This window comes from Drosophila novamexicana, unplaced genomic scaffold (genome assembly GCF_003285875.2).
Source record: "Drosophila novamexicana strain 15010-1031.04,08,12 unplaced genomic scaffold, DnovRS2.1 tig00000009-arrow-pilon, whole genome shotgun sequence".
NCBI classification, from domain to species: domain Eukaryota; kingdom Metazoa; phylum Arthropoda; class Insecta; order Diptera; family Drosophilidae; genus Drosophila; species Drosophila novamexicana.
The window spans coordinates 3795937-3811734 of NW_020824766.1; the positions used below are offsets into that span (position 1 = coordinate 3795937).

At 41.4% G+C, this 15798-nt stretch overlaps 1 protein-coding gene across 1 annotated transcript in view; it reads right to left on the reverse strand.

Moving 5' to 3' along the window:
- Positions 1–15798, reverse strand: part of LOC115768301 — a 35566-nt gene that overhangs the window by 3222 nt on the left and 16546 nt on the right. Inside the window, exon 3 of the mRNA XM_030712849.1 lies at positions 4413–4636. Coding sequence (XP_030568709.1) covers positions 4413–4636 — 224 coding nt within the window. The remainder of the gene's footprint in view (positions 1–4412; positions 4637–15798) is intronic.

Consider the following 15798-nt stretch of genomic DNA (forward strand, 5'->3'; position numbering starts at 1 on the left):
AAGGTCGGGCAGAGCTTAAAGGCTCAAGTTCAACCTCAGAGAAATGCTTTTGGTGGACTCCCTCCCTTTGTCTCACGTTCAATTGGCTTTAGTTAACTGCTCAGCTTTAGGAAATCAGGTGCCGCAATGTGGGCGGCTGGTTGAAGGCATCATGGAAGGCAGAAGGCTAATCTGGCGCGTGATGTTCCATCATCATTGCCTTGGAGACTGACCCAAAGCCCCTCGGAGCTGCCCTTGTCCCCAACAAGGGGGGGGACATGTCTCCGCCTGTCAAACAGTTGACTCCACTGGCAGTAGCTGGGGTGTATGGAAGAATCCAGTTACGTGACCTAAGATTGTTGCGTAATCTATGCTAGAGATATCAATAACCGGGTTTAGTTCGAATATGTTTTAGCCCGGAACTGCAATATATTTTTGATTCACTTGAACCTAACCTTGAACCGAATCAAAACAATTTTCTTAGCAGGGGTTTGGTTGAAAATGAAAAACATTGGCCCCCAACCTTTGGATTTATCTAATCATATTTGGTATATTCCAGGGGGGGGGGGGGGGGGGGGGGGGGGAATATCTACGGCTTAAAATCTATTTTTTTAGACTCTACATTTTTGGCACGATGTATTTGATTACTATTATAAATTTCTTTATTTTTATACCCTGAACCTATTAAAAATGGGTATAAGGGTATATTGTATTTGTGCGAAAGCCAAATGTATGTAACAGGCAGAAGGAAGCATCTCCGACCCCATAAAGTATATATATTCTTGATCAACATCAATAGCCGAGTCGATCTAGCCATGTCCGTCTGTCCGTCCGTCCGTCCGTATGTATGAACGCAAGGATCTCAGAACCTATAAGAGCTAGAGACTTGAAATTTTAGATGTAGATGCTCCTAGTTCCTGCGCAGATCGAGTTTGTTTCCGATAATCGATAACTTACTCCGTTTCCAAGCAATCGATAAAAATCGATATCGATATCCTGTTTTTTGGCCAATTTTGGTAAATAACGAGAGCTGGAGTCACCAAACTTGACATATAGCTTCTAAAATAGAATATATATATGCATTTGATGTTGGAAGAAGAGGGTTCAGGGTATCCCCTAGTCGGGAGCTCCCGACTAGAACCTCTTACTTGTTTATGTATTATTTGTATTGTTATTATTATTATTTGTATTATTATTATTATTATTATTATTATTATTATTATTATTATTATTATTATTATTATTATTATTATTATTATTATATTCATATTAATATTACTAATTGTATTATGATTATTATTAATAATAATATGAATGATATAATTTTTTTACTACCAATTTCTAGCTACACATATTTGCTAGAGGCTTTATTGATGCTTTAAATATTGCGTTTCTAAACAAAACTCTTTTTACAACATAATAGAGTATTATTTCTGAGTAATGCTGACTTTAATTTTGTCATATATTCCACGTGAAAAATCTTGGAAACTTGCCACTGTAGCTGGTTAGCGAAAAGCTGGCCATACACTGGCAACGCCCTTGCCCCATCATCAACACCGATGCTGCAAAGTGCACAACGATGAGGACGGATGATGGGGACGAGACTTCTATGCCACATGCCACATGCCACGTGCCACGTGCCACGCTGCGCATCGTTCGCTCTGTGTGAATTTGTAATGTTGCTGTGCAACCTAAAAGTTGCAACGGGGTTCATCAAAGTCCAGGTCGCACGTCCTACACACTCACACACACACACACCCACAGTGTGTGTGCGTCATCGTTGAAGCCTTTGCTGCGGTTGCTTTTCTTGACACAACGTCCTGGGTTTTTGGGCGCAGCAACTACAGAGATCCTGGACTGCAGCTGCTGTTGGGCTCGGCATCTTCGACGTGCGGCATTTTGTGGCATACTTGAATTTTGTAGCAGCCCCAAAAACGGAAACTTTCCACTACATTTTGTGCGTCCTTCTTGGCTGCACACCCGCTCACCCCTCTGCTTTGAATGCGCCTTACACACACACACACACACACACACAGAGAGAAACTCACACCAGCAGAGAGTGTGGCCAAATTTTAATTTTGCATTTTGAAGGCAGTGACAACTTCTTTTGGCCGAAAGTATTTACAAGTCGAGACACTCGACTCTCAACTCTCAAATGTTATTGGTTTTTGGGGCTTCGGTTCGGCTTGGCTTACTTTGGGCTGGCTGGCATGCAAATGAGTCCAAGTCGCCGGGAAATTCATAAATCTGACAGTACAAAGATATCTTAGATGGAGGCAGGCAAAAAGATGCGAAGATGCGCAAAGCTTCTTAGGCCACAGGCAACCGACTCAGACTCACCTCAGACTCAGACGAAAAAAATAGCAGAGCCAGGTTGGGCTACTGGGTTCACAGCAGTTGTAAGTCTGTTGCAAAACAAGCCACTTGGCAAATATTTAGGCGAGCGCTCTTAAGTTATGAGTCGACAAAAAACAAAGCATAAAAAACGAACAACGAACAACAAAAAGGGCTGCAAGATGTCGAGAAATCTCAATACAAGAAGAAAATAATCGGCTTTCAGCTTAGAAGACATTTTCTATTAAGTACTATCAAAGTTCTTTGTGTGTTTTGGCTTTTGGAATATTTGATTAAATATTTAATATGTTAACAAAATGTATATTATTGATCGGAACCAACTAAACGAATTGAGTTAAGGACAATTCAGTTGTCAATTTCATACCTTATAATTGTGGAAAATAGGTGGAAACGAGTTTATTACATATTTAACCTCCCCTAGTTTGGAAGCCCTCTTCTAAGTATTTAGTATTATCAAAATTCGTTTTGTGTTTTGGGTCTTAGAATGTTTAATATGCTAACTAAATATATGTTATAGATTTAATTTTAATTTAACTACAGAGACTAGGATTCGAATTAACGACATTTTTGCTGTCAATTCCATGGTCATCGGGGTTTTGAAAATTTCACACACAATTGAGGAAATATTATGGCAAACAGCTTCGACAGCAAAGATCTTAGTGCAATTCATTTGGGACTCCTGTGTGGAAAGTGAGGCTCAAGTTGTCAAGGTGTCATCTGAGACGTGGTGCTTAGGAGTATATTTTAACTTCTCTCGATTGGAAAATGAATGGATAAGTAATGTTGACGATTTGTAGCTAGTATATAATAGGTACGGATTTTCTAATGCAAGTTATTATATATTTAAGAGAATGCCCCCGGCGCTTGTGTGTAAAATAAGTGATCGTAACACGAACCCCTCGGCTGGCAAACAACCTGTGCCCAGGTATCAGCAGATACATTGATTGGCACTTTGTCTTAACTGTTCGCATGGACTTGACTTTTCGTAATTAGAAGCTCAAACTGGCATCGATTTTGTCATAAACTTTGACTCGTTAAGTTTTTATGGAGCATTCAGGCCGACACAGCAATTATGTTGAAGCATTTCAGCTGAAGGCGGGAATATATATAGATGTAAGAAGTGGGCCGCAGGGCTGATACCCTGTACTTGAAGGGGCTTATCTAAGATCAAGTTACAGGGCATGTTGTAGTCCATTTAAGGCGACGGCAGCTTGTTTGGCAGCTGCATTTTTGTGTGGTTTCGCTGGGATTTTAAGAATTTAGCTTATGCTTATGTGCTGTCACTTGCCTTGGCTTACATTTGGACGCACATAGAGACACTGCCACGCCCACGAGCACACAGTCAGCGCAACAAAATAATATATGTGCGGGCGGCGCAGGCAACGGGGCGTATGAAAAATGAAAATTGTTGCTGATAAAATCACAGCGCGCTATCAGCACACTCAGCCGGCTGTTGGCAGCTGCCAGTTGGCGTCGCATTGCTGCAACCGCAGTGGTGCAACCCATTCGACCTCGTCCACACATCCACCACCCTATGCCCATCCTACACCACCTACCGCCTACCGCCCAGCAGGCGACAGACAGACCGATCGACCGACATTCTTAGCCGTTGTCGTCATTGCAAATGTTGCTGCGACTAAAAATTATGCCCACATTTGCAGTCTGTGTGTGTGTGTGTGTGTGTTTGTGCGAGTGTGTGGCACTGAGGAAACCCCGCAAGGATTGAACCTAAAACGTCAGAGGCATCAACGTGCTCCGATTGTGCATCTGGATCATGAGGCTGCGACACAAATTGCAATGGCTTTGCTTTTGTCTTTGTCATAGTCTTTGCCTGCCCCGACTTCGACTCGGATTGATTGGCCTTAACTTTGGCTATGAAAAATAATCGTATAGGGCCATATAAATATTTGGTAATATAAAGATAACTAAGACCCGCCGAAGACCTGATACCCTTGTAAGGCTGCGCAGACATGTAAGGAGTATATCTTGTATAACTTAAAAGTATATAAACTAGACTATGCTATTTAAAGGACCTATTCAGTTGTCTACAAGCTGAATGTAATAGTGCATTTTCTCACCTTGGGCGTCGATACGGCATGGGCTCCATCATAGACGAGCAGATGATCATTGCAGTCCAGCTGGAGCATGTCGAAGCGCAGCATGAAGCGCTGCAGTATCGAGTGCGTCTGAAAGGTGATGACACAGTCCAGGTTGCGTTCGTTCTGGGACCACAGGACAGCGCCATCAATTTTGCGGTAAAGCTGCTGTAGAAAGTGATTCTTGCACAGCGATTGCATATAATCTGCAAAGAGACAGGCCGATAAAAAGATAGTTGAGATTAGAGAAACTCTTAAATGATAGAGCAAACTTTTAACTTTGTTCAAATTGCTTAATAATTTAACAATTTTGTGGCGAATACTTTGCACACTTTTAAGAGTAACCAGCACCGGATGCCACGTCCTGCTCCAACTTCTAAACATCCTCAAACTTAATGGTTACGATTTCCACAGCGGTCGCCGCCCGGCAGCCTCACGTGCGTTGCGCCGGAAAATGTGCACTTAAATTTTAATGGGAGAGTGAAAAATTCATTTACGCTTCGTTTCACGTATTTCTGGCACATGTTTCCAGTCATTCACTTAAGCATTGCTGGCAATGTGCATGTATATGGCACATGAATGTGTGTAAAGTACATTTAATATATTGAAACCAAAGAAAAACTATTCATACTAATTCACTCTGCAGATCAGAGCTTTTCAATGAATCTAAGTAGCATAATGTAAGAACTTTTACCAAAGCAGAGTCAGCATTAAAATCGCATAAAACATTAAGTTTTTCTTATCAGACTGCAATATGTAATATCTCATGCTTTTTGTATATTCTCCCGTTGTTATATGGAAACAAAAATAGAGTAGTTTGCGCTCCGACTCATTTAACAGTCTATAAAATTGAGCTAACGAAGGGGCACAGCTGGCAACGAAAATATAAATTGCATTATTTAAATGACTTTCAATTAGTGTTTATAATCAAAACTATTGCGCTTAAGTGCGAAATCCATTAAGATGAAATGAACGCCATTATCAAGAGCGACGGACGGTGGCCATTGGCGGTGCATGCAAATGAAGTCGGAAGCGGGACAAAATGTTCGCATAAAAGCCAAAAGCGTGCACGGACCAACTGGCGATATTCGAGATTTTAATGAAACATACTCGCATACACACACACAGAGTGTGCGTGTGCGGTTTGGAGGGGCGTGACGGGGCTTACGTGCGCCTGATTTCAGGCAATTTCCTGCTTAGCAACCGCTTCCGCTTTCGCCGTCGCACTAATTCAATTTCGCTTCAATAAGGCGACGCGGCGAAAGGCGAAGGAGCAGCTGAAAAGATGTCGACGCAGCAGGGCACAGGAGTGAGCACGAGCACACGAGGGGGAGTGACAGGGTGTCAAAGAATTTGGTGCAAATTCGTTTTACGCCTTTGCCACACACATACATACATAAGCACGCAAATGCAGGCAAAAGCAGACCGCGCGTGAATGTGTTGAGTGCGAGTGAGAGAGAGAGAGAGAGAGCAACTCGCATGGCGTTGCCACACGTTCTGTAAATGCTTCATTTGAAAGCAGAAATGTTGGCGTTGCCATTGCTGGCCGTCGCGTTGCCAACTTCAAAATTGAATTCACAATTGAATTCAATTGCCGGCAATAGCGGGCCTTTTGTTTTAGACCATCTCTTTCACATACGCCCGGTTTCACACACACACACACACAAGCACCAGAGCCATCGTCCAGGTGCGCCCGGGCACAGACAGCTTTGCGTGCTTTATATGTAATTGGCAATTTTGTTACACATTTCGCTTTGATCTTCGCCGCCGTCGTCGTCGTCGTCGTCACCACCGCCAGGTGAACAGCAGCAGCAGCTGAATTGGGGGCGGGTTCAAGTGGGCGGATGCACAAATTTGCCGCAAGGCATTTGCCAAATAATTCACGATTTGCCCCTAACGAAATGAAACTTTTCGTTGCGGTTCGTTGGTTTTTTATATACCATTCCAACCTGCCCACCTGCCTAGCCCCCCGCCTTCCTGCCTTTCACTGCCCTAACCCAAGATTGATTACAGTTTCAGTTTTGATCGAGTTGATGATGTGCCCGGAAGTTTCTTTTGTGAATATTTGGAATAATTTAACACAGAATATACATGCATGATCCATTAAATTAAGTTAAATATATATATATCTGTATCTTTGTTATAGAACAAGCGTTCAGATACTTTCAGCTAGCACTGTCTGCCCTGACAAATACGCTGCAAAAGGAAAGAGTTAATGCAGGAGCTCGGAGACAGTGAGAAATAGAATTTCTGCACAATTTGACACGGGATCTCAAACTGGCTGAGGACACATGCCGCCTGAAGGAGTTAGTTGCCAGCCAGGACAATTGTAAAATATCAATTACGGATGAAAGCAAAGTGCTCAACACACACACACACACACACACACACATATATTTGCATGTCGCCAGGGCAACAGTAGCGAAATCCTTCAATCATTTCTAGGCAGGCTGCACAGGCATGCAGTGTAGTGTAAAGTGGATTGGGATTGGGATTGCCTTCTCCAGCATATCTACATAATATCGGGCTTACTCATATTGCGCAGCTGTGCCCCAGCCGACGCCGCTGACATTGGGGATTTCAGATGTGCTACAAACACGACAGCAATCCGTTGCCGTCGAGTCCGCTGGGAAGTGTGCGGAGCGAGCTCATGTGACAACTGAAGCTGGCTAAGAGCTAAGGATAAGCAGCGTCAGATACATTTTCTATAAATTCCGGCCAGAAAACAATTTCATTTGCAGCTGCCAGCAAAACTGCAGCGCCCCTCCCGGTTCAACTCGCTGCCTGCCCGAGCTACCCCAGCAGCCCTCGGATCTTCTTGCCGCAATCTCTATTTATGTGCTTGGATGGGGCTTAGCTATTAAAAGTAAGAGAATATATTTTGGTTAATGTTCTATTTCTGTGTGTAATATGAACCATAAAAGGTAAAAAGCAACTGTTAAGTACAGTGTATGCTCGCTAATAAGTGCACGAATTTGCAAACAAACCAAACTTATGTCAGCTATAAAATGATTGAACTAACTTTAAGTCTTAAATTTAAGGTTTTTAACAGTCCAATTTCATGGAGATTTTATCGAAGTTACAGTACTTACACGGTTTTGTAGATAGGTAGGAAGAACCGTGAAGCTCGTAGTTGCGGGATTTGATAAAAGGATTATTATTTTTATAAGTAATATTTTTATAGAACTTTATATAATTAATGGTCCGATTAACTGTTGTTCATACGTGAGGAGCGTGGAAAATGTCACGTTTAGTCCGAGCTTTCTTTAAAACACAAAAAGTTAATAAGTTTGTTATTTTTTTATTTTCGACCCATTGTTCCAATGCCAGCTTTATGATATAGTATATCGATCCAGTCTGCAACAGAAAGGCAGATGAACCTGACTACATCGATTAATATTTCGCTGTAAATCCAATTTCCTCGATGCGAAGAGCACATTTTCTTACAAAATTATCATAGCCTGACAATAGTATGAAAAACATTGCCAAGCATGAGATTAAGATTTATGACGTGAAAAAAACTAGTTTGTATTTTGAAGCGAACGACAAGGAACTCGCGTCGAGAGGCTCATAGTTTTACGATTTTGGATTGCATTGGATTGACTGGACTGCTCCCACTCCTGGAGCCACAAATCCTGTTGTGGTTGTTGGTCATTTGGCAACGGCCTCTGTCGAGTCCACGCCCAAATGGGCAACAAATCCAAGGCCAAATTATGGCTCAGGGTCTTAGTTGCCCAATTTGCCCCACGCACCCACAGACCAAGATTTTCATTTCTTGTTGGCTTTTTATTTGTCGCTGTTCTTGATGTTGTTGTTGTTGTTTTTGTTTTTGGAGTATTAAGTGCTCAGCTTGCACAAAGTGAGTTCAAGCTTTGGTTTGGGCCAGTCGCCCACGTAGAAGGTTTCTCGGTTCGGCTCGGCTCGGCTCGGTTCGGTTCGTTTAACGGCCAGATTAGTTAGTCGCAATGTTATTTGTTAGCGTAAAAGCACTGCCAAAAAGGATTAAAATTAGCATAATTAATTTCAAGGACTTAGTCCTTACAAGGCTTTATGCCGTTGTTATTAATCGAAAGCGCCTCGACAGACCGCACTGCGTACTGAAGCCACAGATTTCAAGCTTCGATTGAAATTCTTATTCAAATTGTTAGGGCAGAAAAAAGGGAGCACGAATCGATTTAATGCGAGAGTAGGAGCAGCTTATTAAGTTGACGAGAGATACGGAAGCCGAAGCGACGTAGCTGGGAGGTTATGGCAAAAAGTGGAAGTCGAGTCGTAGAAGAACAATTAATCAAGAAAAGTTTGAATCGATTGAAATTTTTGCTGAAATTGTTATAAAGACAAGAGCATTAATCGATTTTGTTTGAGAGTAACAGAAGCTTTTTATGTGGAGAAAGAGGAGGTATGAGAAATGTCGATTAGTAAAGGAAATTTCAACAAGGGTGGTTTAAAGTTAGTATAAAGAGAGAAGCGTAGTGCAGTTCGAGAAGAAAGAAGCGGTGGAAGAATTAAATGTTGGTTGAACTTTGCATAATAGAGCATAAAAGCCAAGTTGTAAAAGAAAAGTCGACAAGGGTAATAAGACAGTTCCTAATAATAAACTTATTCCTAAACACGTTTGAGAAGAAAGAAGCGGTAGTAGCGGTTGATATTGCATAAGAAAAAGCAAAAGTCGAGTACTAAGGGAAAAATCACCAAGAGTTATTTTTTAATTTAAAGAAAGAAGCGTAGTGCAGAGAGAATAATGATCATTGTTCATAATAATAATAATAATAATAATAATAATAATAATAATAATAATAATAATAATAATAATAATAATAATAATAATAATAATAATATTAATAATAAACTAATAGTGATAATAATAATTCGAGAATTGCAAAACCGGATAAAATATAAATAAATTTAATGAACAGATGCAATGGGTGCGATGTAACATTATTGTCCACGCCCTTTTGGAGGCGTGTCCATATTTACAGAACATTTGCTGCGAGCATCTCAGCAGCTGTGTCAGCTAAACTTCAGCGAGGCACTCGAAGGGCGGACGACCACATCATATTGCCAGGACCGCAGAGCTAATAACGAGCAAAATGATTCTGGAGCGCAGTAAAAACCGCGAAAGATGGCCACACACTGATGGGCTATTCGATGGTTTAATGCTTCCGGCCAAGAATGGCGCTGCACTGCGCCGGAAGTACTTGCTGGCCTTTAATGCGTTTGCTCAAAACTCAAATGACAATGCTGCACATCCTTGCTGAGCACCCGCCCCCGATTTCGTGGCTGGCTGGATGAGAACTTTGCCTGCTGCTTGCCAGTGCACACACACACACACACACAACACGTTGATTTCTCAGCCAGAAACTCTCGACAGCTGAATTGGCAAACTGATTGCCAATGCAGGCATAGCCCCCGCCCACACGCTCCGCACACATGCGAGAAAACATTCTGTTAGTCGTTTGACTAGTGGAAAATTATGTTTACCTTGCATCAACGTACTAACGTATAATATATCGAGCTTAGCGTCTTCGTTTCGACGTATTTTTACATCGCCTTCACTTGCCGCCCGAATGCCCCACTAAGACCAGAAATATGTCTGCAGCATACCCCTGCTCAGCCGCTGGATGTCGTCGTTGTGCCTGACATGGGCGGACAGCTGAAGAGCTCAGCATGTGCGATTCCTGTCGAAGCTTCTGTTCTGTCCTGCTTCTGGCCAGCAGCTCCCATCCATCTGGCTGCCATTTGTCTGAGCTGGGCCAAGCCTGGCGCTGCGCCACTAAAAGCTACGCCAGGATTACGTCAGTCTGTCAAATAGTGTATGCATCTTCTCTATGTCCTGGCCAACACGAAGTGCTTTATATGTGTTTTATATGAGATATATCTATTTTGGAGAAAATAATTGTATTATGGTCCTTAGAACGCAGCAGATGAAAAGGCAAGCTCTTAGCAAACCAAACGAGCCAAGAAGTATCTTTTTATGCTCTGCAAATTAAAAATTGAATAAACTTTGGACCTTATGTTTACATCGTCTCTAAGCCACATTCTTTAGGAATAGAAACAAATAGTTTTAGTTGATTAAATTTGAAAATTTTAATATATATTAACAAAATTTGTTTTCACATTAATGAATTAAAACCTAACCATAATTTGCCAAACTTAGCCTGTAGATATATTAGAATCTTCTCAAAAATGTATTTCCGGCTTGTTTTTAAATTAAAAAGGAAATCTCTGTCTCTTGTATATCCTTGATGTCTATTACAATGAGCATTTTCTTCGAGAATTTAACCAAAATTCTAATCCCCATTTGTCTCGACTCGTGCTGCTGCTGCTGCTAGGAAAATCTGCTTGACCGCCGACATTGAAATGCAAATGTAATGTAAATATTTTAAACTAATTTTCAGTGATTATGCAAAACCGCAAATAAATCTGCAGCAATGGCATAAAATTCATGGCCCAGAAGCCCGAGCCGGGCTAGTTCTGGACAGGAGCACCACACAGCAAGCCAGAACAATGGCACGTTAAGGAACCGCAGCAGAACCCAAAAGCCAGCTACCAGCGTGCCCAGGCGTTGGTGCGGACGAACTGAAGAACTGAAGAGCTCGAAGGCATGTGGCACTTCGGAACTTTAGTTCGAAATCCGCTTGGTTTTTGGCGGGGATGGTGCGGTGTGGTGCGTTGCATGTGCCTGGCTATTTTGCTACAACAAAATAATTTCGCTGGCTCGTTTGTCAAACTAATGGCAGGAATTTGAGCAATTTAAGTAACAAAGGTTAAACAATGAATTTCCTGTGCGCCAATATTGAATTTAGCTGCCCGCTCAGCTGACCTACCCAACCATGGCCCCCAAGGCGTTTGTGCTGTGTGAAGATGTCATCGGTAATAGCATGACCCGCCCTCCTGGCCAACACACTCACACTCACACTCACACCCACACACTCACAGTTGACTAAACCCAACCAAGTGCTGCCACAGCAACAGCTGCTGGCCAGCTCACACGCTCCATTAGCGCTTCTCAAAATTCGCAGGCGTCTGCCTGGAGTGGTATTGAGTGGTCCGAGTCCTGCTGCTGTGGATGAGTTTTGCTTTAATGAAATATGTGTATACATATATCTAATTGAAGCAAATGCTTGTGCCGGAATGGCCCTTGGCGCGTGGTTGGCTCAACTTACCGACACGCCCACTTCTGAGAATACACACAATTTTCAATTTAATTGAGCCTTTGGGGCAAGTGCCTCAATTGAGGTACTTGTCCTCTCTTTCCTGCTCGTAGGCTCATGGGTTTACCTAATCATACACTGTATCGAAGTGCTCTATGACAATGGAGCTGCCTAGATATCTAAATAATTTTCCAAGTACTGCAAATAAATATTTTTTTTAAATTCATCAAACAGCGGTTCGGCCAACTGCCAGGCAACTGCCTGGCAACGGGTCCAAGCTTAAGCGCATCATTAAACTTTTGTCAGTTTTGCAGGGGAGCGGCGAGCGGCGAGTAGCGAGTAACGAGTAGGGGGCGACGAGTAACGGGAGACTGCAAAGATGTGGCAACCTCAAACAAAGGCCAATGGAGCGTGCAACAGAGACGAAGTGCCAAACTAATGAACGCTTTGAAAAGGACTTTCCTGCCTGTGAGGACTTTTCTAATGGCCATTAAGTCTCACTGCATTTTCCCTCGTCTTCCATTCAATATTCTATGGCAATAATCAAGCAAATTGTCGCCTGTCAAAATGTTCAAGTTTCGAAAGTGCGCAACTTTTCAGGCAAGTGTCAGAATATCAGCTCGGGAATTACGCTTTGACACTTTCCCCTTATCAATTGAGTGTCAAAGTCAGGATATTAAATTATGTGAATGAGTAAATAGCGAGTAATGAGATCTATTCATAAACAAGTTTTGCAGAAGCCCGCTGGCTCTTCCCTCGCTCTCTCTCTCTCTCTCTCTCTCTCTCTCTCTCTCTCTCTCTCTCTCTCTCTCTCTTTTAGATTAGCTTCATTTGTCAACTCTGAAAATAACTATCAAGCAGGCATTATCAAGCATTTCCGAGTCCATATAGTATTTATTCTAGATCATGACGACGAGCTAAGTCGATCTAATAAATATATTCTCGTCTACTATTCAAAGAACGAGCATATCAATTACTGTCACGATATTTCGAGTTTGTAACATAGTTTTATAGCACAACTCGAAAATTAAACAATAGGCTCTAGTCGGGTGTTTCAGACTAGGACATACCCTAAATACTTTTCTGTCAATATCAAATGCAGCTTGCGTAGTAATAGAAATAAATTTAAAACGAGAAAGAAAGGCTATCTACGGCACGCCGAAGATCTAATACCCTTGCAGACCCAACCTTTTTATAATTCTTATAGGAAAATAGTTAATGCCGCGTTTGGTCAAGATATCTTGATAAACAAAATGTTTTTTCATGCAAAAACTTAGTTTTCGACCGATCGTTCCTATGGAAGCGATATGATATAGTGGTCCGATCCAGCTGGTTTTCACATATGTGCTGCGTGCAACAGAAAGAGGGACTTCTGCAAAGTTTCATTAAGATAACTTTAAAACTGAGAGACTAGTTCGCATAGAAACAGACAGACGGTCAGACGGACAGACGCATAGACGGACATGGCTCTATCGACTCGGCTGTTGATGCTGATCAAGAATATATATACTTTATGGGGTCGGAGATGTCTCCATCTATGCGTTACACATTTCACGACACAATTATAATACCCTCTGCAAGGGTATAATAAAATAGGTTTCTCCGGGCAAGTTATCCATTTTCGAAAACAAACTCGTACTGCGCGGGCACCACTAGGACCTACGTTCAAAGCTCTAGCTCTTATAGGTTATCAGATCTTTGCGTTCATACATACGGACGGACGGACTGATAGACACACAGGCATGGCTAGCTCGACTTGGCTTTTAATGCTGCTCAAGAATATATATACCTTATGGGGTCGGGGATGCTTCCTTCTGTCTGTATGAAAAGAGTCAAATAAAAAATGAGCTCTGGTTCGCTTGCTTTGCTTATAGTTCTCAACAAGTTACGGTTTCGAAAGCGTCGAAAGGTAAACAGAGTTTTAATTTTCAATGGGTTCAGGGTATAAAAATATAGTTAGAGTGGATGCGTAGGGTCGTACAAAGATTAAGAATGTTTAATTTTTTAGTTAAGTCCTCCCAATTCCAAAACAAATTAAAGAGTATCACCATCTTGTAAGTTGTAGGCTTGGAACTCGGTATATAAACGCACTTTGGTCTCATATTGCGAGCCTGAATCTTACATATGTATCGAACTATAAGAACCGAATCCATTCAAGAATCCATTTTCAATGCAGCTTGGGGGTGTCTGCGGTCTGGGGTCTGGGCTCAGAGCATCACCTAGTCGAGCACTTCCAACTGGAGCTCTCCTCTTTATTCATGTGATTTTGGATTTGTCTTCCATCTCTCACTGCATTCACAAAATTTAGCCATTCCCTTTCCATACTCTTCGCTGGCAGGAAGTCCTCTGGCTTAATGCCTGGCAGCGCCATTACAAATGTCACTTGGCCAATTAGCGTATCCTTCTTTGTATTTGCTGTTTGGCTGGCTGCTTGGCACTCCGAGAATTTAGCATAGCTTGATTTTCAACTGGTGCCGCGGTTTCTTTGGCTCCGATTGACAATGTCCGCAGCTGCAACTTTTTCAACAGTTTTTAAACAATCCAAACTTACTTTTTGGACAGATTCCACTAGCTGTTGACAAGACCCTTCAAATTTAGTACTGAATCTGAGTAAGTGATAAATGATTGTTGGACAGTATTTGAGCTTTGTTGAAAGTTGAAAGCCGCTGGGATATTTCTTTTTAATCTATTTGGAATTTCAATTATGCTGCTTTTTATACCCTTGCAGAGGGTGTTATAATTTTGTCTCTAAATGTGTAACGCTTAGAAGAAGACATCTCAGATACCATAAAGTATATATATTCTTGATCAGATTCGACAGCAGAGTCGATAGAAGCCATGTCCGCCAGTTCGACTGTCTGTTTCTTTAAAGCAATCGTCATGAAACTTTGCAGAAGATCCTCTTTCTGTTGCACCCAGTTCATATGGCGGAGCCAGCTAGATCGGACTACTATACCATATAGCTGACATAGGAACGATTGCTCGCAAATGCGGTTTTTGTGTGAAAAACTGTTGGTTTTTAAGATATCTTAACTAAAACTCTGCATTAACTATTTTCCCTGTGCTTCTTAGATACTGGCAAAACGTTATGAGTTTTATGAAAAGTTTGGGTCTGCAAGGGTATTAAATCTGCCTTTCTTTCTCGTTTAATTTAACCTCTGAAAAAAAGGAACTGAATGTTGCTTCTGTCTCTCTGCTTTTAAATATATTTCTGTAATCATTTATTGTTTTTTAATTATTGCTTCTTTCCTTTTCCATCCAATCTTATTCTACTTCTATATATAATATATATAATTTGCCTTGAAGCATTTTCATCTCTCCATTTTAAATATAGCTCTATAAATTATTCTCTTTTAGCTTCATAGCGTTTCTCTACTGTTCTCTCTTTCTCTCTTTTTTTCTCAAAAATGATTCATAGTAATAATTCTTTCGTTGTTCACGCGAATAAAGTGCCTGTTTTGATCGCATTAGCTCTCTCTCCTCTTTCAATATAATTTATTCGATTCTAAGTTTACTTTAATTTAAGCCTCTACGGCCCTTTTTTTATGAAGTACCCTCTATAGTAAGTACCGAAGATAACATAAATGTATTTTTCATAAGCCCCAAGTGCTTGATATTCAATTAGTACGCTTTATCTCAGCCTCAGCGAACGCTTTGCATATATATCTAGAATATGGAAAAAAGTATCCCGAAGGGCTTATCAGGGATTATCTACTTGCTTTCTGAACTTTTCTAGCAAATTGTTAATTAAACTTGCGCTGCCTTTTGGCAATCTTTATCTTAAATATTTTGCAAATAATTTTACTTTATTCAATGCAAAAAATGGATTTTTGCAAGCTGCGTGCAGCGCGCAGAAAAATAAAATACTTTACTCGAGGGAAAACAAAGCAAAAATTTGTGCTTATAGTTTTTACTGGACAAGTTTTTCAAGTTGGTTTTTCTTTTTCATTTTCTTTTTCTTTACTGCTAGTTTATTACGCTATTGTTTTCTTTGTTGTTTTCATTATTGTTGTTTACTTATTTTGCCGCTGTTGTCTAGGCGCTTCTTGTAATAGTTTCCGAGAGTGTGCGGGCGCAGGGGGTGTGTGGTGGCTGTAGGAGGGGAAGGGGGGGGGGGGGGGGGGGGGGGGTGGGGGTGGCGAGCAACGACCACGGAGATAATTCTACGGCTTTGTTTCGTCGAGCGCGCGATTTTCATTTATTTCAACCGCTTC